Source organism: Emys orbicularis, chromosome 10, assembly GCF_028017835.1.
Source record: "Emys orbicularis isolate rEmyOrb1 chromosome 10, rEmyOrb1.hap1, whole genome shotgun sequence".
In the NCBI taxonomy this organism is placed as follows: Eukaryota; Metazoa; Chordata; order Testudines; family Emydidae; genus Emys; species Emys orbicularis.
The window spans coordinates 50,393,644-50,418,560 of record NC_088692.1 but is presented as its reverse complement, the minus strand read 5'-3'; the positions used below and the strand labels follow the sequence as shown (position 1 = coordinate 50,418,560).

The 24,917-nt window shown below is 44.9% G+C and overlaps 2 protein-coding genes across 2 annotated transcripts in view; one reads left to right on the top strand and one right to left on the bottom strand.

The window, feature by feature from the left end:
• The window catches only part of EDC3 (enhancer of mRNA decapping 3), a 44,829-nt gene extending 39,415 nt beyond the window's left edge, over positions 1–5,414 (top strand). Inside the window, exons 5-6 of the mRNA XM_065412610.1 lie at positions 2,006–2,223; positions 5,080–5,414. Of these exons, the coding sequence (XP_065268682.1) occupies positions 2,006–2,223; positions 5,080–5,414 (553 nt within the window). The remainder of the gene's footprint in view (positions 1–2,005; positions 2,224–5,079) is intronic.
• A 4,286-nt stretch (positions 5,415–9,700) lies between these two features.
• The window catches only part of CLK3 (CDC like kinase 3), a 33,110-nt gene continuing 17,893 nt past the window's right edge, over positions 9,701–24,917 (bottom strand). Inside the window, exons 3-13 of the mRNA XM_065412779.1 lie at positions 20,476–20,689; positions 18,171–18,264; positions 17,840–17,906; positions 15,943–16,059; positions 15,200–15,366; positions 14,504–14,598; positions 14,050–14,179; positions 13,376–13,458; positions 13,025–13,104; positions 12,068–12,158; positions 9,701–10,203 (exon numbers count right to left, since the gene is read on the bottom strand). Coding sequence (XP_065268851.1) covers positions 10,018–10,203; positions 12,068–12,158; positions 13,025–13,104; positions 13,376–13,458; positions 14,050–14,179; positions 14,504–14,598; positions 15,200–15,366; positions 15,943–16,059; positions 17,840–17,906; positions 18,171–18,264; positions 20,476–20,689 — 1,324 coding nt within the window. The 3' untranslated portion in view covers positions 9,701–10,017. The remainder of the gene's footprint in view (positions 10,204–12,067; positions 12,159–13,024; positions 13,105–13,375; positions 13,459–14,049; positions 14,180–14,503; positions 14,599–15,199; positions 15,367–15,942; positions 16,060–17,839; positions 17,907–18,170; positions 18,265–20,475; positions 20,690–24,917) is intronic.

The following is a 24,917-nucleotide window of genomic DNA, read 5'->3' as shown; positions in this document are numbered from 1 at the left end:
CTGTCCAGCAAGGGCACCTGGCTCCCAGCCAGTGTTTTTTCACACCCGAGTGAGAAAGTTGCAGCGCTGTAAAGTGCCAGTGTAGACAAGCCCATACAGTTCCACAATAAAACATACACAGTTGCATGTTTAATATAATGGACCCCAATAATGTTAAACGTAATTTTATAAAGTTTCATTTAATTCAGAAAGTTCATTCAGGATATTGCAGGGTATTGTCGATCTATCACAGTAACTACTACATCGTACATACAGGGCCATGCTAATCCAGATGGCCAGATGTGGCTTTGTCTAGATGCTCTCCCTCCTTGTCTGGACACAGCAGCACTATTCTAGCCTGTTATGCAAACCCACACTGTATTCATGCGTCAGTCCTTAAATGACCATGAAAATGAGACAGTAATCCAGATGACCTAAATGCCAACCGAGGGGAGAGCTTTGCCTATAGTCTCACTTCCTTATTGTCCCTCTCCCTACATTGTATGTATATAGAGCACCAGGAAACCCTCTTGGAGAGACCATCCTTATTCCAGTACTCTGGGATGTATTGATTTACTCATGGCTTCGCCTGGGTTTCTATATCCCAGAATGAGTAATGTCCCTTGGTCAAATACAAAATCAACAGAGGAGGGAATAAAGAATAACTCAATTCCTGGTGGAAACTTTTTCAGAGAAGCTAACTCAGGGAAGACGTAACTCAAGAAAGATGAAAACACTTATAATTTCGGATTAGCTGATCCTTTGCATGAATAACAAAACCCTTCTTTTGGTATTTATTTTAAATGTCATTTTTAAAGGCAGATGCCAATAAAAACAAAACTCAAGAACTAAGAGGAATGCACCATCTAGTTACAATATCACTTAGGTTTTTTTTTAAACTTGAATCCAGTTTGGGAGTCTTAATCTTTTCCTGGGGCCTAATTTGATAAGAGGTCAGATATCCAGTTGGTCCTGTCTGCATGTGTGCGCGCGCACACCCCTTGTGTGAGCAAATACCTGCCTTCAGTGTGCAGTCACTAACCAGTCAAGTAGACACATAATTGCAATATACTTTTAAGCCTGATTTACGTGACCCTAATGTTTTAAGGTATTTTCATCCCACTGGAGAGAGAGCCTTAACTCCCGCTTCTGTTGTGTAGATAGTGCTGCACCTCAGTCCAATGTCTCACAAAACATTGTCTACACAGCAGCAGCGCTTTCCCTAACAATTGATGCTTGCTTATGCCCTGAGAACATTCATGAGCCTGCCTTGGTGGATAGAAAGTAGACACATCCACTTAATCTGTTATTGCACCTGAAACTGGTGGTGCAGGGAGGTAATAGGAGTGCTTTAAAAATATGGTAGTATGAATTGTTTTCTACCTTTTAATGTATCTGATCGGTCAGAGGTGAACCCTAAGTTCATGGTGGCATTACTATGCTTTAAAAAGCTCTTAGCCATTCATTCCTTTCTTGGGTTCAAAACAAGCCCATTGAAGAGGGGCAAAATGGCTCTTTTATTCTCACTGTGTTGCACTGTATGCTACTATAGAACAATGGTCTCACAGCAAAACCCCATAAAAAGAGAGCCAAACAAAGGAAAAGGTGAAACCATGGAACTCAAACCTGCTTGAACTGCAACACCTTCTAAGCATCCAGTGGAAGTGCCCCCTTGTTTTGAAACAGAGCCCTTGTGGACAGGGTACTGATGAGATTAATAGAATATTGCTGCAAGGTTCCAGAGTTTTGCTGTCTGTTTTACCTTCTGAGGAAACACTGAAGTGGAACAGGTAGGTCATCAGTAATTTCCCAGTGCGTGTGTGCTGGACAGAATGAGATGCTGTCACAGCATATATATGTGTCTTTCTAGAGCAGGAGAACTCTGGGTTCCTCATCTTCAGATCGTTAAACAGCTTAGGGAGATTTCTGGGACCTCCACGCTCTAGATTCTATTGTCATCACTCTCCCATGGAAAGAATGCAGAAGACACTTGGGTTTTAATGGTTTCCCCATCTCCGTGTTTCAGGTTGAATCCTAAAAATGTTCACCAGCGACCCACAGTGGCTCTGCTGTGTGGCCCCCATGTGAAGGGGGCCCAGGGAATCAGTTGTGGACGGCATCTTTCCAACCATGACGTTCATGTCATTCTCTTCCTACCCAACTTTGTCAAGATGCTGGAATCCATCACTAATGAGCTGAACCTCTTCAGCAAAACCCAAGGCCAGCAGGTGTCCAGTGTCAAAGGTAAGCAATGTAAGGCTTTGGTGAAAGCTGGGACACTGAGCAACTTGAAGAAGCTCGTGCTGAAACAGTCAGGTCCTACTTATGAGTGCAGCACTGAAGGCCTGCACTGTCGTAGCATCAACAGTTTTCCTTCGAGTGATTGTACACAGAAATGTTCCGCTGTAGGTGTGTGTGCACCCAATGCACTCGAGTCTCAATGGAAAGTATATGTGCACAACACATCTCGAAGAACAATGGTTACTGTACAGGAAAGTAACCCATTTTTCTTGGAAGGGAACTCGTCTGTCTAATTGAGCGTGTTTATTCTAACACTGTCATGTATTCTTAGTCCAGTGGCACCACTTAGTGGTCACCAGTGGCATTTCCTCCTTTTACATACCTATGGATTATTTGTAGGGCTGTCGATTAATCACACTTAACTCACGCGATTAATTCAAAAAAATTAATCGCGATTAATCACACTGTTAAATAATAGAATACCAATTGAAATTTATTAAATATTTTTGAATGTTTTTCTACATTAACTATATTAATTTCAATTACAACACAGAATACAAAGTGTACACTGCTCACTTTATATTATTTTTGATTACAAATATTTGCACTGTAAAAATGATAGTATTTTTCAATTCACCTCATACAAGTACTGTAGTGCAATCTGTATCGTGAAAGTGTAACTTACAAATGTAGATTTTTGTTGTTGTTACATAACTGCACTCAAAAACAAACAATCTAAAACTTTAGAGCCTACAAATCCTCGCAGTCCTACTTCTTATTCAGTCAATCGCTAAGACTAACAAGTTTGTTAACAAGGGAGATACTGCTGCCTGCTTCTTATTTACAATGTCACCTGAAAGTGAGAACAGGTGTTTGCATGGCACTTTTGTAGTCGGCGTTGCAAGGTATTTACATGCCAGGTATGCTAGACATTCGTATGCCCCTTCATGCTTCAGCCACCTTTCTGGAGGACATGCTTCCATGCTGATGATGATTATTTAAAAAAAAAAATGCGTTAATTACATTTGTGACTGAACTCCTTGGGGGAGAATTGTATGTCCCTGCTCTGTTTTACCTGCATTCTGCAATATATTTCATGTTATAGCAGTCTCGGATGATGACCCAGCACATGTTGTTTGATTTATGAACACTGTCACTACAGATTTGACAAAACGCAAAGGAGGTACCAATGTGAGATTTCTAAAAATAGCTACAGCACTCGACCCACCAAAAAAAAAAAAAAATCAACCTTCTGCTGGTGGCATCTGACTCAGATGATGAAAATGAACATGCATCGGTCCACTCTGCTTTGGATTGTTATCGAGCCGAACCCATCATCAGCATGGACGCATGTCCTCTGGAATGGTGGTTGAAGCATGAAGGGACATATGCATCTTTAACACATCTAGCACGTAAATAACTTGCGACACTGGTTACAACAGTGCCGTGCAAACGCCTGTTCTCACTTTCAGGTGACATTGTAAACAAGAAGCGGGCAAAATTATCTCCTGCAAATTTAACCAGACTTGTTTGTCTGAGCGATTGGCTGAAGTAGGACTGAGTGGACTTGTAGGCTCTAAAGTTTTACATTGTTTTATTTTTGAATGCAGTTATTTTTTGTATATAATTTGACATTTGTAAGTTCGACTTTCATGATAAAGAGATTGCACTACAGTACTTGTATTAGGTGAATTGAAATATACTATATATTTTGTTTTTTATAGTGCAAATATTTGTATTCAAAAATAAATAGAAAGTGAGCACTGTACACATTATAATCTGTGTTGAAATTGAAATCAATATATTTGAAAATGTAGAAAACATCCAAAAATATTTAAATAAATGGTATTCTATTATTGTTTAACAGTGCGATTAATTGTGCAATTATTTTTTTTAAGATGAGACAACAGGTGAATACAATAGACAGATGATGTGGGGGGAATACAAGAAAATGACGAGACAGTACTGATCAGCGTGACAAGCAGCAGTTGCAGCACACCAGCTGCCTAACCAATGGCACATTCTCCAAAATGCCCATCCCCTTCCCAGTTTTCTTCTTCTCTGGCTGGTAAACCTCCCCCCACACACACACACGTTTTTTTTTAATGGATCTCTTTGGATATCGTTAGTGACAATGGCATACCACTGATCCCTGCAGAGCTGTGGTGGCTCAGCTGAGCAAATCATATTTTTTGGGTAGGGTTTACAAAAGCGTTGGCTGTTTTATAAGATTTCCTGGCAGTAGATTCAATTAGAATCCAGGGGACTTTCCCCACCAGATTAAAGCATGTTTAAAGCTTGACAAATGTTAGGCATAAAACTCATTGTGTAGGGCCCTAGTGGGTAGGAGGAGAGGAATAGTGGCCAGGCTATACACAACAAGACACTCCGCATTAGAACCTGGTGTTACATTGCAGGTACTACCACATAACCTGACAGAGCTGTTCTGGCAGGTGGTCTCTTCAGGGGGCCAGTTGGTTCATTGAAGTGATGTCCCTCCGGAGGCCTGGGTTCAAAACCGATCCATTTCAACCACGTCTTTCCCAAAAGTGCCACACTTCAGCATGATGAGCAGAAATTGCCAACCTGCAACTCAAGCCTTTGAGTTCCATTGGCAGACGGCTGTGGGAGAGTCTATATCTAGCTGGCAAAGTCTGTTGTTACTTTGCTGCTTCTGAGTGCTAAAATGGGCCTCCTTTAGGCCTCTTGCTCTGTAGGGAGGTTGGAAGAATTCTCCTGGAGATGCAGGGAGGGAGATTGGGAGTACAGTTCTTTGTAGGCAGCTGCAGTTTCTGTGGAGGGGAGGTTCTCTCCTACGCTGGTACTGGATGCACATTAAAACATGCATGTTTCTTTCAGATCTCCCAGATACCCCGGTTGACCTGGTGATAAACTGCCTGGATTGTCATGAAAATGCTTTCCTGAGAGATCAGCCTTGGTACAAAGCAGCTGTGGACTGGGCCAACCAGAACCGAGCCCCTGTCCTCAGCATAGACCCTCCTATGAGTGAAATGGAGCAGGGCATTGATGCCAAGTGGTCACTGGCCTTGGGCCTGCCCCTGCCGCTGGGTGAGAGGGCAGGGCGAGTATATCTGTGCGACATCGGCATTCCGCAGAAAGTCTTTCAGGAAGTGGGAATAAACTACCACTCACCCTTTGGCTGCAAATTTGTCATCCCATTGCATTCAACATAGAGCAGACCCTGCAGTGTTTCAGCCCTAGAGTGGGAGATGGGGCAGAGTCCTGCCTAGCAAGCTGTATAAAGGATCCTGACAAGTAAACTCTTGACGCCTTAAAAGTTCTGGAGTTTGTTTCTTCCAGAAGAAATGTGTGTATTAAAAACATAAAAATTAAGGGAGCAAATGTTACTGCAAGATGCTTTCTCTCTCTTGTGCCATTGGATGAAGGAATGTGGAAGAAGCTGGTATCTAACACTGGGAAAGGCAGCGTCTGGTCACCAGCCAGAGGATGGTTGAAGTGGGTGAGAGGGTTTGTTTACAGATGCAACTGACTGTCAGACAGCTTGGAGGTTTACAAGATGATGCTCTGTTTTTCTAGTACTTCTGGGGGGGAAATTTGGCCCAGCGGGGGGCCCCTTTCAGGAGCAGAACCCCTCAATGATAATGTAGAAATGTCTGTTACAGTTTTACTGTTTTGATTTTGTTCTTTATTTTCTTTTATGTTCATGAGAGCAGTTATAGTTAAGTCTCTTCCTGGAGCTGCCAAGCCCCTGTGGATGGGGCTCCCTGTTTAGAAAGCGGGTGTAAAGCTTTTGTTCCTTGACCGCTTGCTGAGTGAATGCAGCCCGGGTCTGGAAACTGTAGGGGAGTGAGGTGTTTACCATGGTGTCCTTCCACCAGACAGTGCTTTGGGAAAGGCATTTTCCTAAGGTGGGTTTTTATTTCTCCAGCGAGCTGAGTAACCTCAGTGATTCGGAGAAGATGTGAGGGGAACAGGCAGATGTTACCCTCTTTTCTTTAATACCTTGTGTTCAGCACAGGTAGTGTTTGGATATATTATTGTAGAGCCTCAGTGGCCCCCCCCTGCACCTGAATACGTCTTGTGAAGCATGGCACTGTTCCATTCCCTTTGGGAGCAACAGCCATGTCGGGGGCGGATCCTCCCTCCTAAAAAGCATATGTGCTTTGTTCTAATGCACTGTTCCACATGGATCTCAATGGAGTCAGTGGAAATCATAGGGCACTTGCCTCTCCTGGTTATGCAAACTCTAAAGATGAGTCAAATGCTGTTTGTCTTAATATGCAGACAGCCTGTGAGACAGGAGCGCGTGCACAGTGTGTTAAGGGGGTGTTATGGAAGGCTTATGTTAACCCTTTATGTTAACCCCTTCCTCCAGGCCTGCTTGTCAGCTCACTGTAGCCATACTAGCTGTATGGCCTCCTGGGCACAGATGATGTTGGTAGTGCTACAGCAAATGCTATTGTGCTTGGCAAGCTGATTTGTTAGGCTGCCTTCAGAAGCATCTGCAGTATTGCTCCTGCATGCACTAGTGCACTGAAATCTGGTCCCTTGTGCCTCAGGCATCACCACTGGTAGTGACCACTGTTGTATCATGTGGCTTTCAGAAAGCTTTGATCTTTCCAGCTACATCACACTTGAGGGGAAGGTCTGACCTGAATTACTGTAGGTAGTCTCACCCTTTATACTTTGCTAGCTGGTTTGGGGATTTTTTTCCCTATGTGCTGCAAGGAAAGTATTTGTATTCATTGCACTGCCTAGAGTAAGTGAGTTCCTGAACCTTTGGCTGGCTCTGTAAATCTATCATGCTGGACCCTTTTATTGTCTCTAAAAGTGCCAAACTATCACTGGCTAGTGATGAGAAATATTAAACTTGGACCAAAACAGTGCTCTGCCTGAGAGTTTCTGAGCTTTCCTGTTCTAGCAAAACAGACCTACGTTCCTCTGCTGCAGTTTGAACTTTGCTGGGAGCATAGGCTATGCTTAAAGTTCTGCCTTCAGCATGGGACTCTACTGGCCTGGTAGGTCTGTGCTGGCACTGACTGACTTCAAAGCTTCTGTTGGTGCCTTTCCCAGGGGAGCTAGATCTCCTCTTGCTAAAGTGTGGAACAGCTGTTCTGTGTGGGTATTCAGCAACTGAACTCATGAAGAAACTGCATGCAGAGCACCCTGTTCAACCAGCTGGGTTATGTGGGGATACAAGTCAGGCCCTTGTATGTGTTTTTTTTTTTTTTTTTTTTTTAAAGTCCTGTCACTACTCATCATAGAAGAGCTGTTAGAAACAAAGCTGAGTGCACCAAGCAAAGTAAAAAAGAGGGTGGCTGGGAAGAGACTTCCAGTATCAAAAGGAAATAAGATTGTCACTGAAGAATGGGAAAATACACCACACCCTAATCTGTAGAGCACTATTGAATGTACCCCAGGGGAGATGGCAAGCAGGTATTTCATACCACATGGTGTCGGAATGTTGGGCAGGGGCATTGGAGAATCGCCCTGCTCTTATTCCATGGTACATTGGTATCCAGGCAGCACAGTCAGGACTCTGCTGCATCTGGTCTTGTTAAAGGACTTCCCATGCCAAACAGCACAGAACTCATCTACCTCATGAGGATAAAGGGCCTGTGGTTCAGCACATTTCTCATGCAGAGGGTTAGACTACTAAACTCTGTCCACTGGTTTATGCTTAATGGCCTTAGTGCTAACAGATTATCAACGACTGTAAACTCTTCACTAACATCATTGGGTGTATCTGGCTGTAGCTCTGTGTGTGGTTCTCTGCAAGGCTTAGAGTACCTATGCCTCAGGTAAAACACTAGTTTCAGCTTAATGCAATAGCATTTAATGCTAAGGGCTGGTTATTGACAGCACGGTGAGGGGTTATCCTTGCAGCCAGCTTTAGTTTAAGGTACTGAGGATGTAGCAACTGCCTACACAAGGTGAAAAACTGATTAATCCCTGTACCGGTAACTCTGTCATTGCCTTGTTTTCACCTTCCTTTATAAAAGCAGAGCTATCACCTGTAAGAAAACAGCCTGCTACTTGTCTCCTCTCCTCTATTTTACAATCATCTTAAACTTGTCCAGGTTGAAGGTTGGTTATTCAACTCTGTCCTTTGTGAGCAGGGTGCAAGTTTGGAAGGGTTAAGAAGCACTTTGAATTTTTTCTTTGAAGTGTGCATCAGTGGCTGAGGTCCTACCAGCCATATTAGAAGAGGTAGTAAGAATTGCTTAAAGGGTTATTTTTTAAATAAAGAATTAAAGTAGCCAGTGTTATTGCTGCTACAGACACTTGATGCCTCTGGGCAAGTGAAAGTGTGTGGGCACTGACAGACTCATCTCAAGCACAACTAAGAGGCTTTGGGACAAGTTGTGTGTGTTACTATACTAAACTTAATGCATTCTCCCTTTTAAGTAGCACAAGGATAAGGGTGCTTGCTTTTCTTCTGACAAGCAGAGTTGTATTCTTGCCAGAGGAATGAAATCATTGGCCTTGTCCTAGACCAGACGCATCTTGTTGCACATCCATGTGATCAAGGCTTTGGGATTCTTGGCCCTTTTATTGTCACACAGCTACTGCAGACACACATGCTTTATGCTGGATGCAATAGACAACAGCAGGAAGGGATACAGCCTCCCCCTGCCCATTTGTTAGAGCTCTTTGTTAAGATGTAGGCTTCAAGGGATGTGAACATTTCCACCAGTGTGCAAGGACTTGGTGTAGTAAATACTCAGGAGCGGACTTTCCCAGGGCCCAGGAGAAGCAGCTGCCTATAAGTAGGTACTGGAATGGACTTTGCTTTTCTAGAAAGCAGAAATGCAACTTTCACTGCTCAATAGTAACCAACAGTAGATTTAAGTTCTGCCTCATTCCCTCACAGCTTGTCATAAGAAAACATGCACCCTCTTTTCAGCAGCAGTGGAAAAAACCCTGGCTTCAGGCACCCAGTGTAAAGACTATTGCATCACAACTCTGTGTAATCAAATAAATGCTTCAGTCATATCATCATTACAAACACTGTTGTTCCATAATTCATGCAGCAGCTGGGGTAATACCAGCCTTGAAATAAAGTGCAACTATTCATGTGTGTTCAGTGACTTATGTATAAGGGAAAAGTTTGCCCCACCTGCAAGAAAGAGCCCTTTTGCACAATTAAGCCAAGACATTCTACTAGTTACTTTCCTGAATAAAACACGTAAGGTGCTTCAGGACTTTAGCCAAGCACAATACAAGCAGTTACAAGTGTTTTGAAAAGGGATTTATATTTCCCTGGCAGTTATTGAAGGGGACTAGCAAATCACCAAAAAGTAACCCCAATCCTCCCCTCCAATACCACAGCCAGCCTTGAGATTAACAGTGCAGTACCTCTCTCCTACAACCTTTTACACACTAGCTAATGGAGAGGACAAAGCAGGGTTAGGCCAGACCATGCTTGGAAACGAAGGACTGCCTAGAGCCAGTAAAGCAGTAACATCTCACATTCATAATGATGCCGTTTTGTGGAGAAATATAAAACCACTCTTTATTTAACAGAAAAAATATGGCAGGGTGGGAGCAAAAAAATAGCTGGACACATTCCTACAAGTAAATTATCAAACAATAAGAAACACTTTATTTTAACTTTACAACATATAAATATGAGACATCTGTGCTTTCCATGTAGCTTTCTCCTCCCCCCTCCCATGCCCAGGGTCCATATCACATTGCACCAGTACCTCTGAACTCTGTGCTACAGGAGGGCTGATTGGAGCCTCTACAGCAGAGGTCAGACTGATCCAGGAGTATGTTCATATCCAGCAGGCATCACCACCCACCCATCTGTCATCTGCTCAGGTCACGGTTTGAGACTCGACTACACAGCATCCTTTCCTCTGGAGACAGGCCACTAAAGAACGGGTGCAGCAGAGCTTCAGAGAATGTGATCCTCTTGGAAGGATCAAACTCTAACATCCTTCTCATCAAGTCAAACAGCTGCACATGGTCCGGTGAATCATACAGCAAGTAGCTCTGAAACAGAATAGTACAGATTCAGCTGTGGAAAAATGCAGGCAAACATCTGGCAAAAAACTAGACACGACCCTCCACACTAGATAGCTTGAGAGTTGGCAACACCGCTACAGCAATGGCAGGGTGCTACACCATCATACCTTTATTCCTGAGAAAGCCAAGGGAAGTTACAAGAGATTTTGGGCGTTCAAAGAAAGTTTGAAAGGTTGTCCCTTTACTTCCTCCACAAGCAGACAAAGCTAGGGGTGGTAGAACCCTCTGGCAGTGGCGAGTGTCTTCCTCCACCGGCTACAGCAGCAGCTCAAAGCAAATGTTGAGGGAAGTGTGCCTGCTCCCCTATCAACAGTTCCACATTTTTGGCCTCAGTGCAACTTCTGTTGAGGTGACAGCCACCTCTAGCCTGATGTGGCCCATCTTGAAGCCCCTTCCATCTCTCCCACATTCCTGCTGCATCCATGTCTATTAGATTAATTTTTATCCAGTAGAGCACCAGGCAAATCTCTGATGGTCTCCACTGGGTGAGAAGTCCCACCTACATACTACTACTCCCTTGTAGGGTGAAATCCCTTGGGAACTATCATATATGTACCCTTGCATAGAGCCTCCACTCCCATCACCATAGTATCTGAGCATCTCACAATCTGTACTGTATTCATCATCACACCCCTTGGAAGGTAGGGCAGAGCTATCACTCCCATTGGGCAGAGGAGGAACTGGGGCACAGTGACGCTAAGTGACTTGCCCAAGGTCACATAGGAAGTCGGCAGCTGAGTAGGAAATGGAATCCAGGTGTCCTGAGTCCCAGTCTAGCTCCCTGACTACGGAACCAATCTTCCTCTCCAGCACAGGGCTCCTCTGCCCTGTGATGGGGGCACAAGCTGGACCCCAACCTTCCAACAGACAAAGCCAAGGCTGCCATGCCCAGATGCAGTCCTGCACGGATCCCCTCAGCCTTCCTGCCTGGAACAGTTTGGAAGATCAGATTCCCTGTAAGCTGGGGGTTCTCCCCAAGTGCTTTCAGTGAGCAGCAGCCACAGGAGAGGGTTCCCTGTCCTGCCTCAGAAAGGATAAAACTAGCCAGACATGCGACAGAGACATGTCCTCAGCTTCCTTTAAGAATAAAGGCAGAGTAAGAGTAACCAGCAGATCTTTCTATAGCGATCTTCACCATCACGGTTCCTATTTCACAGCTGGGGAATTGGAGGCACCCGAAGAGACTTGCTCCAGGCCACAGCAATCCAGTCACAGATCCTGTACAGAACCAAGGCCCCGAGTTTCAGAAGCGCAGAGCATCGACTGAAGCTGGAGTGCTCAGCACCGTTAGAGATCAGGCTCCCACTCCTAATCCCATCTACGGGACTGTAGTGCCGCCATGGAATTCTAAGGGCTTGCCCATCTCTAGAACACAGTGTAGGGAGCAGTCCTGAACTGGCTGGAGGAGGAGCTACATGGCCTAACAATTCCATCCCTAATTTCTGATTCTTACCACACCGCACTGACACAAGTGAAGTCTTTACTAACTGCGACTACAGCTGATTTGGGAACAGGATCGGGAGTGATTATAAAGCATTGGGTAATAGGCTCTGTAAAAGCTAATACAGCTTAAAACAATTCTATTGGGACAGACCAGTCACTCTAGTCTCAGCAAGGTTTTGTTTTTGTGCCAAGGTGCTCCCTGCATATATGGAATGAAGCTACCAATCTGTCTCCCATGTCATTTAGATACTGACAGCAGCACCCCCATTTCCATCCAGTGTCATCTCACTCCAAGAATGTGCCAGGTGACACGGTGCAAGCTAGGAATCTCAGCATCCATAGCAAAGCTACCTAAGCTTTCTATAGAAATCAGAGCAGTGTCTCATACCCGCAGTGGTTTGCAGTTCTCTTGGACGTATCTTCCATCTGATGTGTTCTCATCCCATACCAGGCCCCCCTTGTGGAAGTACTTCTGTTTCCTGTACAATAAAAGGAACTATTCAAGAGTCCTATCTGCAAGAGAAATCTGGGGGTGCACACGTATGGGGTATGCATAGCTTCACTGCAAGGCAAACATCAGTACTAAGACTCAAACTATATTACATAGAGGATGCTGTACCCCTTTTCCAAAGCACTTCAGAAAACTATATGCTGGGAATTCTACCAGCCTAGCCAGCAATCAAGGTGGTCTTAAAAGTTGAGCCACATTAAAGCCAAGCTAGATGATTTCTAGCAGCCAATACTTTGGGTTTTAATATAAATCTCGTATATAGCACTTTTCATGCATGAATTTCAAAGCACTTTACAAAGATAGTAAAGTATCATTCCCATTTCACAGATGGGAAAAACAGGCAGAGAGGGGAAGTGACTTGCCCAAGGTCAAACATTAGGGTCAACAGCAGAGCAGGGAACAGAACCCAGGTCGCCTGACTCCCACTGTAGTGCCTTAGCCACTGGACCATGCTGCCAGAAAACAATAGAAGTTTCAGATTTTGATACTGTTTGCATGAAAGTTCACTGTCTTCTCAGCCAGGAACGGTGGCCCTGTCTCAGCAAAAGTATGGAAGAAATCCTAGGCAAGGCCCTCTTAGTGGTATAGAGCAACAAGGTTCCATTATTTCTAGGCTGCTCGGCCATTTTTCCCAGCCCCTGTACGCAACATCACCTTTATTTCAAGTTCAAGTCTTTTCTTGACCCTATGATCTCCACCCAGAGCTACAACCCTAGTGTTAGGATTCTGATGTGTGGCTTCTCTGCATCAGAGAAGCTATCCCGCCTACTCCACCATCACCAGAACAATGCAACAGCCAAGTCAGCTGCTCAGAGTTCAGAAGCTGGTTCTCACCGGGTTTTGTGGATCATTGGAGATGGGATTGGCCCAAGGATTTTTTCCATCATTACAAGGTGCTCACGATTCTCATGAGTCTGCGGAGGAAGAGCGACTGGGTTATTTTCTTAGCCTTGAAACAGTCACATAACAAAGACAGGAAGGTCTAAACCCACCCTTCCAAGGACGGGCTAGTAGGACAGTCTCCTCATGGTACCCAGAAAAATGTAGGCCCAAATCTACAAAGGTATTTGGGCTCCTAACTTCCACTGAGTTCAATGGAAATTAGGAGCATAAATACTATTGTCGATTTGGGAACTAAAGCTTACACAGTTCAGTCAAGGGCATAAAGGCCTTGCAAAAGTGTACCTGAAAGAGTGTGAAGCCACGGTAATACTCAAATAGAATGCAGCCAATACTCCAGACATCACACGGCTGTGCCCAGCCCAGCTCTGCAATGAAGAGGAGAGAAAATGACTGAGCTTCCAGTGACAAATGTGGAGCTTAAAATTGGAGAGACCTAAAACTCAGCTACACACCCAGTGGATTTCTGTGGTGAGATGACTGCTTAGTCCTCTGGGAGTCAGAGTCCCGGAACAGAGAGATGTGCACTGAAGTGGTTATTCTCTCATTAACTCAACTGCGATACCGCACATGAGCATCTCAGATCTCTGCCATCCCACATCTCTGCGCTGAGCACTCGCCCAAAGTTCTGGGCACATATTTACGGACAATATTTTGCTTATACAAAAGCGTCGTCTTTGTTCCAGGCTTTGGACGTGATGCAGACTGAGTGTGCTGCCTCAGCAGTCCCAATGCCCCATCTGCAGCACCACCCAAACCTTCGCTCCCAAGAGACCTATCACAGCAGCAGGTTTAACTTTTTGTCTAAATATGCCAGTGTAGATTGTCCCCTTCTCCACTCCAGAATCAGAGATTTTCCAGTCAGTTCTCTCTTGCAAAGCCCAATTCTTACCCTAATGTACCCCGTGGCCCACCCCCCAGAAACCCATCAGTAAAGACAGAAGCGTAACTCCACTCACCCAGAATCACCTCTGGCGGGCGGTAATGCCGAGTAGCAACAATAGTAGTGTGATGCTCATGGTCAAAGGTGGCACTTCCAAAGTCAGCCACACGGATGTTTGTGTTCCTAATAGATTTCTCCTCACAGCTCTGCAACACAAGAAATATCTATAAGGAACCTGGATATCCATGTCAGCAGTAAAAAGCACAAAATACTGAAACATCGCACTTGTATAGCGCCTTCCATCAGAGATCTCAAAGCTCTTTAACCTAGGTAGCCAAGTACTCTTCGTTTTACAGATTGGAAAGGTCAGGAATAGAATGCAGGCCTCCTGACTTCGTCTCCCGTGTCCAAGCCACTGGAGATGATGGCCTCATGCTCAACCAGAGAATGGGAAAAAGGAAAATCTTTTTCTTACAGAAAGAAGCAAGGCATTCAATCGTTTCACCCTCTCGCTCAGAGACACAACCTACCTTGGTCTCATTGTACATGGTGTCGAAATCGGAATTCACAAAGAGGATGTTTTCAGGTTTGAGGTCAGTGTGAGTCAGCTGGTTGTCATGTAAAACTGCGGAGAGGGGTGGGGAGAGGAGAGAAAAGTTTAAGAATCAAGCACTGGACCCTCTGTACAGCTATGTCTGTTACATAGGCCCCCTGTGAACACATGCTCCCTTGCCCCAAGGGACCATACTTTGAACCAGAGTGCAATGTGCTGCACCATGGCCCATGTCAACTGTGTATCAAACAGCTTCATTAAGCTACATAGAATTCTCTTATTTGAAGCCAAGTTCCTCACTATATGTCATCACATTTTAACTGTTAAATATACATTTCAGCCATCCCATCGCGTCCGCCACATACAGGCAGTAAGTCTCATCTCTGTGAAGCTTACAAGGTTTAGTTTCCCCTCTCTTTCAGGAGGGAACTGAGGTGAATCTAGAAGCCATGTCCTCAATCCACCTCCCCTTCACTGTTCTCCAAAAACATCGGAATGGCTCACCTGATTTTAAACTCTTCAGACTGTGAAAAGTGAGACTAGCCAAAACGTTCAGACACTATTAACATGCATGTAAAAACAAACTGACATTTCTCAAAGAAAACACTAGCTGGCGAGTAGAACTCACCTCATTGCTGCAGACAACCGTGGCAAAGGAATCTGGGTAACTTACATCTCAAGGCATGGCAGAGCTGGTATGCCATGTGCCGGATCTGGGGGAGGGGATATGGCTGAAAGTTATTCTCCTTCAGGAATTCAAAAGTGTTCTTGCCCAGAAGCTCAAAGGCGATGCACATGTGGCCATGGAAGTTGAACCAATCGGACATCAGGACACACAAACTGGACAGAATGGATAATAAGGATGTTATTGGCCACACAACACTCTTCTAAGGAAGTAGTATTCCCATCCCTCCCTCTCCAAGTGACTAGCACACAAACACTCAGTTTGCAGACACAGCACAGCCATGCTTCTCTCTAAGCAACCTAGGATTCACCTGCTCAATCATCCAGAGATGCCAAGGACATAGATATCCTAGTGTAAGCAGCAAAATTCTTACACTGAAGGGAGGGGAGAGGGCAAATGTTTCACTATAAAGAACTGTGTTTAGTTAATATGGAAGGATAAATTAACCCAATTCCCAGATATTTAAATGGTCAATAATTACATATTCAGGGACCTAGGAATAAAAGTCACAATTCAGACTAAAAAAGCCCTTCTATATTCCCAATCCCAGAGGGTGGACGAGGGAGAAGACGACACCATTTTCTAGGTAGACGGAAAAGACAGGTATTAAGTTTCCATGCTCTTATCTCCGGTTCTCCCCCATGCTACCTTGCACCAATCACTCTCCTCTCTGAGTAGATACATTGACAGCACTAAGCAGCAGCAACTTCTATGCAAGAGATCAAACTTACTATTTGTTGTCCTTGTCTCTCTCTCTAATTTTCTTTAGGACATTAATTTCCAGTCTGGCTGCTTCTCGGTACTTTCCCACATTTCTAATAATTTTCAGTGCCACCTGGGATTTACCTCTGCAGAGGGGAAGATGACACACGAATGGGTCAGACATGGAGTGGCCCAGACCACCTCAACAAATAATTGTCCCTAGACAAAAAACAATTCCCAGTTTCTGAGATTCTTACCCAATTCCTTTTTGGATGGGGAATGAGAAAGTGTCTCTACAATAAATCCTGGGGTGTGGTAGGGGACACCGGTCATTTTTCATCCCCTCCCCAAATCAGTTCTCAGGGCCATTCAGTGGGAGCAAACCACAGCCGCTCATCACTGTACTAGTAAGTTATGCCCTGTAATTGACTGCAGCATGAAACTGGGAAATGCAGCTTGGGAAAAGCCAGGATCAAGGAGAATCCATCACCCCCGCTTCATCTGCATATTCTTCCACCAGAGGTAACTAAAACCACTTTGTGGGAATGGTCCCCAGTCACCCTCCCAAGGCTTACTGGGGGCTAATGCACTTATCCAAGTGACACCTTACTCTGCAAGTACTACAGGAGTGGGGAGCCCCTCATATATCCCCAGGATGGGAGAGGTGGAAATGATCCCTGATGTACTGCTGGCCACACCCCTTTGCTTTCCTCCTCCTCCTCACTGGTCTCTGAGGGATTATCTCTGCTGCACCTCCAAAGGATTTAAGGACTGGGATTTCCCTACTCCATATTTTACAGTGCACAAGAGAGGGACTCCACCCCTGCAAACTTCACGAAGGGGAAGAATGCTTTCCTCCCAAAGTCCTGTGCTCTCTTCAGCCCCATTTATGACTAAGCTCTCTGGGGCAAGGACGGTCTTTTCTGTTGGGTTTGTATAGCCCCTAGCTCAATGGGGTCCTGGGCAAAGACAATACAAACTAACAACATTTTCCCCTACCTCCCCAAAAATTAAGGTGCTGTTCAGGTCACAAGCATATAGTGCCCTGAGTCTATACTACCCTTCAAGAACATTAGAGACTCAGGAAAATGAGAGTTAAGCTTGCACATTTTGCAATACATCACAGTCTCACACAAATCACCACCACTGGCTTAACTCTGCCCCAGTAGACACAAAAGCCAAAGTTCATACTTTGGGGGAAGGGGGAAATCAAGCATTCCCCATTTCACTAAATGGTCATCAGAAAGTATACATCAAGTGATTGTAATTCTGCAGTAGTTACTAGGCTGTAACAAGCCTCCCATGCAGGCATATAAACACATCTTGTTTCCATTGGTCAAGCCAAGCCCTACCACATATGTAGTTCAGAGATGTTTCTAAGTAAACACATGGCAGTCATATTAATAGCAGAAACAGTGACAGAAAAGGGATGATATCCCTTTGGCAAACTTGGGATGGGCATATAACGGAGTGGAGAGCAAGGCCAGCAAAATAACAGCTTGTGGGGAATTTGATGATCTGCCCATTCTTGTCTATTAGCAAAAGAAGATGTTGAGTGGAATCCCAGCTGAGGCAAACTAATGTTGAATAACCGCTTCTAACAGAACTGCAGAAAGCCACAGAATACGATGGCCTCATGTTGTAATCAATACAGTCACTTAAGCATCTCTCTTCTCTCCCCTCCCACTTTGCTAGTGACTTTTTTTGTTGTTGAAAGGACAGGAAGAGCACAGTGGCACCTAGACTAAACAGGCCACGGGCTCAGCGCCAGATGCTGAGTGTGGAAGAGCTGGGGATTGTGTATCAGCATCTAAGAGAAAACTGAAGACCATCTGAAGAGGACAGGACAAATCCACCCCACCTCATCAATGTCTGAACTGACTGGTACATGATAGGTAAGTCACTTGGAGACCAAGGATAGCATACCTGGCATGGTCCACACACTCCACAACTTTGCCAAAAGTGCCTTCACCTAGGCTGCCGACAATCTCATCTAGGAGAGAAAACAAGAGCCAATGTGAGCTTCGAGAACCAGAAGGGCATGAGGTCCTGCAATTTCACAGCATTCACATCTCAAAAAGGTATCTCCCTGCTACACTCTTTAAAACAGAAGTGTCTATTGTCTGCTTCAGGCAATTACTGGTCAGCCCATTTATAAGCAATAAACACTAGAGACCCCTCTAGTACAATAAGAGAGATCTTGTCTAACATGGGGATAGAAAGTAGAGAGGTAAAGTTTTACGAAAGGTGGCTGTACATCGCTCTTGGAGCCAATCGCCGATTCTGCACACCAGGTGACCTTCCTTGTCATCTTCCACGCTCCTGCTGCGTTTACTGCTCTGTTGGCTTCTCTGCACACACCGCCCCCCGAAACGCCATCCGACCAATCGCACACAGCGGGCAGTTCCGATTGGCAGATTGAGTTGTCATTCAAAGGTGGAGACGACGATGCATCGGTGGTTGGATTTTCCAGATCCCCGCATTTCATAAGGCACACAGCATATATAACGATAGGGATATTGCAAGGGACACGTCAAGACACAAACTAACTTCAAAACAGAAAAGTAAAAAACAGCTACAGGTATGTAAAGAACTGTCTCATTAGCTACAGTGTCTGATGCAGCTGCCTCTTAGCGGAAAGTGCCACCCTCTTCTCTGGAAGGGAGCAGCAGCTGGGATGCTCCAGTCACTGGGTTCGTACAAGCATTCCCCCCAGGTTTTGCCACAGAGGAGCAGATTCCTCTATGTGAATAGAGGACACTGCCAGCGGCGCAAGAAGAGCGAATGCTTTGCCAGTCACGTCACTTTCTCCAGTGGCAAGTGTGCCGATGGGTAGAGTACACAAGTCAGGTTGGTCAGGCTGTCCAGTAGAAGCCGATTAGCAGTTCCCCCTTTGTGGAGTCTGTCCCGCTTTCCTTTGTATGTTTATTAATAAACATCTCCAGCTATCCTAGGGACTTGTCCCACCCTTGACCCAATACTACTCAGCCCTTCCCATCCTGATGGAACCAACAACAGAATTGATCCTGCATCTGCAAGCCTGATTGGACCCATATAGGACCAGTGTTGTCATCCTTCCTTTGAACAGATTTAAAGCTTGAAAGAATTCTAGGAGCAGGAGAGTTAAGTCCCTGGAGAGCCTTATACCTCATAGATCCTGGTCTGCTAAAGGTAAGAGCTCACAATCAACCCCATCGCTACTAGCTTCTACTGGAAAACCAGCCAAACATTCCTGGAGGTTCCTTCCCACCAGCAGAAACACCCCCACCAAAGCCAACAACTCTTCTGTCCAATGACTGAACTTTTCTATTTAGTCCCTCAAAAAAAAAAAAAAAAAAAATGTAAAATTAGTTACATTCTATCTAGTGAGAGATATGGTAACAGGGCTCTACACTTCCATGTCTGAACTTCCTAATACGTGCTCCGCCATATTCCTTCCCCCAACAAGTCAAGAAGAATGAACTACAGACAAAGTTTAAGAGATCGTCTGAAATGGAGAAAAGTTTCAGAGAGTATTTGACATAGCTGCTGTGACTTCACAACACAAAGAGTAGAGATCACAACAACCAAAACCTGCACAGTATCACCACACACGCACAGTTGTTATTGGAGCATTTCAATCGTTTAACCTTGGCATTAAAACTCAAATAAAATCGTCTGGAAAAAAGGAAAGTGATGGGCCATTAAGCGTTCCAAACCATGCAAGTATCCAGTATAACCACAGGGGTTAGGAATCAATCACTTTGTTTAAACTATATAAAAGCAACAAACTTGAGAACTGTGAATAGTAGTAACGGGTCCTTACTAGGGTATGACAGAGGCGGTAAAGTTAAGACATTTGGATGAGCATCTCACAACACTTCCAAGTCACTCCATTGTCCTGGGATAACCTCTCCTCTCCCCCCCCCCACAAGTTGATTGTTAATCATCACTAACTAGGAGAGGGAGGTTGTAGTTCATTCCAGTCAGATGAGAGAACGGTGACATTCTCAAACAAAACTTCAGTCCAAGGAAACTAGTGACAACAGGGCACCTCTCCCGAGTATTGTGGGGAAGTGGTTGATAACCAGAGTGCTAACAGTTCTGAAGAATGGGTTTGACACAGCTGACTTGTCCTAAGGGATACAAGATTCTGCCACAACAAACATATCTACACTGGAGTATCTTATGCTGTCACAATGTAGCAATATCAAGTCAGGCAGAAGTGGAACCTTCAAGCGAATAAAAGAGGACGACACACAACCATAGTGGATGCTGCAACAGTGCAGGCCTGCATCCAGGCGCTCCCCTTGTAAGTGTGCAGACAAGTGATCCATCTGGCTTCACTGCACTCCCCCTGCCCACCCCGTGCCTTGGGAAGCTAGGCTTTATTTCCAGGTGCTAGGAATGGTCTGTCAAAATTAACAACTATTAATGCTTCCAGTTTAAAGACACAGTGAAGTGAAACATAATCAAGAACAAAACAGAAGAGGGATTAGAGGTACTCACCCAGTGTATTCAGAGCTACAGAAGGTAAAAAGTTAAAACCTGAACAATCCTGAACTCATCTGGATGCTACTCACCGATGAGGCACTGCTACAAGACCTGGTCTTGCGTTTCCGGCAGCGATGCTGGTGCTTCCTCGTTCGGTGGTGCTCTCTGTCCCGTGATCTCCGGCAGTGGTGTGAGCGGGTAGAGTAATAATCCTCTCCGAAAGAAGGGCTTCGGTCTTCAAACCTGTAGTTATCGCTCTCCCGTCTGTCTCTATACCTCCTTTGGTAAGGCATCCTCTCGTGGCTGCATTACAAATAAGAACCCACTTATAAACCTGGGAAGGCAGAGCACACTGCACAAACAACAGAGCGCTGCTGCACACAGAGGCAGCCTGACTATGCATGCTCTTGTGCCCTCCGCAGGGTAGTGAGGAACAACGGTAGCAGATCTAGTTCTGAACTGAAGCCTGATCTGGGAGTTTGCACCATATCACAGGACTTTTGGCCAAGTATTTCAAATGGAAGGGATGTCAGAAACCATGTGGTATTCTCTCCTTTGTGGGAAAAAAGGCTTAATGTGCAAATGTAGATCTGGGAAGGACTAGATTCTATCTATGTGCCTTATCACCACCAGGGCCGGCTCTAGGCACCAGCGTCCCAAGCATGTGCTTGGGGCAGCATTTTTCAAGGGGCGGCACTCTGGCCCTTTTTTTGTTTTGTTGCGGCGGCGGCACTCCGCCTTTTTTTTTTTTTTTTTGCTTGGGGCGGCAAAAAACCTGGAGGTGGCCCTGATCACCACAGTCTGAGAGTACTTTCCTCACAACCCCTCCCTTCCCCTATGCAGCAGGGAAGTTTTTTTGTTTTGTGTTTTTAAACAGATGGGGAATTAAGGCCCAGAGACAGTGATTTGCTCAGGCGGACAGAGAATCCCAGGGTAGCACAATGGGAACTTAACCCCACCACTGCCTTAACCACCACACCATCCTTCCTCTCATTGACAACCCTAAAGACTAGAGTCCTTCATTTAATTACAGAGCAGGTGCTGAATGCTCAACACAAGCATCCCCCATGTTACTGCACATCTTGACCAGAAAGGATTACCTCTGTGGGCCAAAAGGACCATTCAGTCTCTATAGTCAGTCCCTGGTCTCTGACAGGGTGGATAAAAAAAATAAATGATTTTTATTTAAAAAATAAAAATAAAAAATTGATTTTTTTTTATTTAAATTGGATTTTTTTATAAAATCCTTTTTGAGGAAAAAACCTATCTACAGATAGTTTTAATTAAGATATCTTTGAGTTATAATGTATCTCATCATGGAAAAGGGGTTATAAATTCCAGTTCTATAGTATGAGACAATATATTCATGTAATGTTTAAGAAAAGTTTTGTAAATGAGTTCCAATAGTTCATGGATTAGGGACCCAATCTTATGGGGTTCCAGGGGCTTCTGTACAGATTATTTAGGTTAATCTTTCTATCTACCCAATGGTACTCAGTGCTCAGTCTAGAACAGGGGTGGGCAAACTTTTTGGCCTGAGGGCCACATCGGGTTTTGGAAATTGTATGGAGGCCGGTTAGGGGAGGCTGTGCCTCCTCTGCCCCCTATCTGACCCCCCCTGCTTCTCACCCCGAGCCCCCCCCCCAGACTCTGACTCCTGCCCCGTCCCCTGACAGCCCCCAGAACCCCCGCCCCTCCATCTAACCCCTCCTCTCCTTCCAGACTGTCCCCCGGGAGCCCTGCCCCATCCAACCACCCCTTCTCCCTGTCCCCTGATCGCCCCCGGAACCCCTGCCCCGACTGCCCCCTGCTCCCCCATCCAACCCTCCCCTCCTTCCTGACTGTCCCTCTGACCTCCCCAACTCCTACCCATACCCCCCCCCCCCCCGAACTTCCCTGCCCTCTATCCAACCCCCCCTTACCGTGCTGCCTGGAGCACCGGGTCAGGCAGGGCTCTGCAGCTGCACTGCCCCAGGAGCTTGCAGCCCCGGCACCCAAAGCATTGCGCCGGCGGCGGGGCGAGCTGAGGCTGCGGGGAAGGGGGAACAGCGGGGGAGGGGCCAGGGGCTAGCCGGCGGTGGGGTGAGCTGAGGCTGCGGGGAAGGGGGAACAGCGGGGGAGGGGGCAGGGGCTACCCTCCCGGGCCAGGAGCTCAGGGGCCGGGCAGGAGGGTCCCGCGGGCCATAGTTTGCCCACCTCTGGTCTAGAAGATACCATCAGAGATGTTTAGTTTTGCTGTTCTCAAACTGTGGATTTGTCTCTCCAGAGATAACATGCTTGTTAACAGCAAAAATGTTTTTAAATAAATAAATAATATATAGAGGTGAGAAATAACAGACCTCAACCCTACAGTTCCTCTGAAAATTTGTGTACACAGAGTCAATCCCTTACCTCTCTCTAAAGGTGCAAAGTTTCAAAAAGTTCAATGAATAGAAGATTGTTGGGTGGCGGAATAGTTCTGGACAAGAAGTAGTCTGGAGATAAATGTGAGAAGGGAGGGACAGGCAGTAGAAACAAAAGTGAAACTGTTTGAGCAGCATATTCCAGAAGTCTTGAGGTCTTTCTGAGTGTAGCCTTCACTGATTTGAGATCTACCATACCATTCTTTCACTAGAAGGGAAAACCTATAATGGCAGCAGGCCGTAAGAGAGACCCAGTTTGGGAATAAGAACCATTCAAGAAATATATGTTTGCTGATGATGTTTTAAAGAAAGTCACACCAGTGAACTGGTGGAAGTGACTTAAGCAACTTGGATTCATAGACTGTTGAAGTGATAATCTCACTTTTAACAGCAGTAGCTTCTTCTGCCGGTGTAAGAAGAATATTTTCTCCCTTTGGACTAATTCATTCCAAACTGAGAAATCATTTGGGACCTAAAAAAGCAGGAATGCTTGTTTTTCTTTTCCAGATTATGAACAAACAGGAAAATGAAGGTGAAGACGACTGAGTTAGCTGCAAAAGCCAATCTTTTAAGTTTCTCATGTTGACCCAGTCGATTTAATTTTTTTAAAAAATATTTCATTTAACTATTTTAGTTAAAAACAATTTTAACAAAAACAAATCTGATTTTAAAAAACTTGAATGTTTAACTAAATTCAAAAATTCATATGCTTGTTTTGTTAAAATATTATGTTTGCTGTTAAAGAAAAAAAATCCAGAATACATAATGTTGTTGTTTTAGTTAAATAAAACAATTTAAATGTCAGTCAGGTGATGTTCTCCTCCTAATACAGCATGGCAAGCAAATCCTCCAAATATTAATGATTAACCTGTTGAATTGGAGATAGTTCTCCTCCCAATGACTTCATAAATATCTGCTTCAATTACCTTTGGTAAATGAAATAACCAAACAATCATTCATTTTCCGATATAGCTGTAAAACTAATCGGAAAAGTTTTCAAAATAAATCGCTTAAAAAATATATAGTGTGTACCTTCTAAAAATGAAACCTACATCTATCTCTGAGTTGTGAGGAATATGTATTAAGGTTATAACAACCAACAAGAATGCACTTTTATGTAGAAATCCATGATTAAATAGAGTCTTCCTGGCTAGTGATTTAAATCATGATTTAAATCAATTTGATTTAAATCAAATCCACCCTGGTCTCTGATGACGTGATAACTGGCTCTGTGGATGAGGGGAAAGCAGCGGATGTGTTATTCCTTGACTTTAACAAAGCTTTTGATACGGTCTCCCACAGTATTCTTGGCTGCAAGTTAAAGAAGTATGGGCTGGATGAATGGACTGTAAGGTGGACAGAAAGCTGGCTAGATCGTTGGGCTCAATGAGTAGTGATCAATGGCTCCATGTCTAGTTGGCAGCCGGTATCAAGTGGAGTGCCCCAAGAGTTGGTCCTGGGGCCGGTTTTGTTCAATATCTTCATTAATGATCTGGAGGATGGCGTGGTCTGCACCCTCAGCAAGTTTGCAGATGACACTAAACTGGGAGGAGTGGTAGATATGCTGGAGGGTAGGAATAGGATAACAGAGGGACCTAGACAAATTAGAGGATTGGGCCAAAAGAAATCGGATAAGGTTCAACAAGGACAAGTGCAGAGTCCGGCACTTAGGACGGAAGAATCCCATGCACTGCTACAGACTAGGGACCGAATGGCTAGGCAGCAGTTCTGCAGCAAAGAACCTAGGGGTTACAGTGGACGAGAAGCTGGATATAAGTCAACAGTGTGCCCTTGTTGCCAAGAAGGCTAATGGCATTTTGGGCTGTATAAGTAGGGGCATTGCCAGCAGATTGAGGGACGTAATCATTCCCCTCTATTCAACATTGGTGAGGCCTCATCTGGAGTACTGTGTCCAGTTTTGGGACCCACACTACAAGAAGGATGTGGAAAAATTGGAAAGAGTCCAGCAGAGGGCAACAAAAATGATTAGGGGGCTGGAGCACATGACTTATGAGGAGAGGCTGAGGGAACTGGGATTGTTTAGTCTGCAGAAGAGAAGAATGAGGGAGGATTTGATAGCTGCTTTCAACTACCTGAAAGGGGGTTCCAAAGAGGATGGATCTAGACTG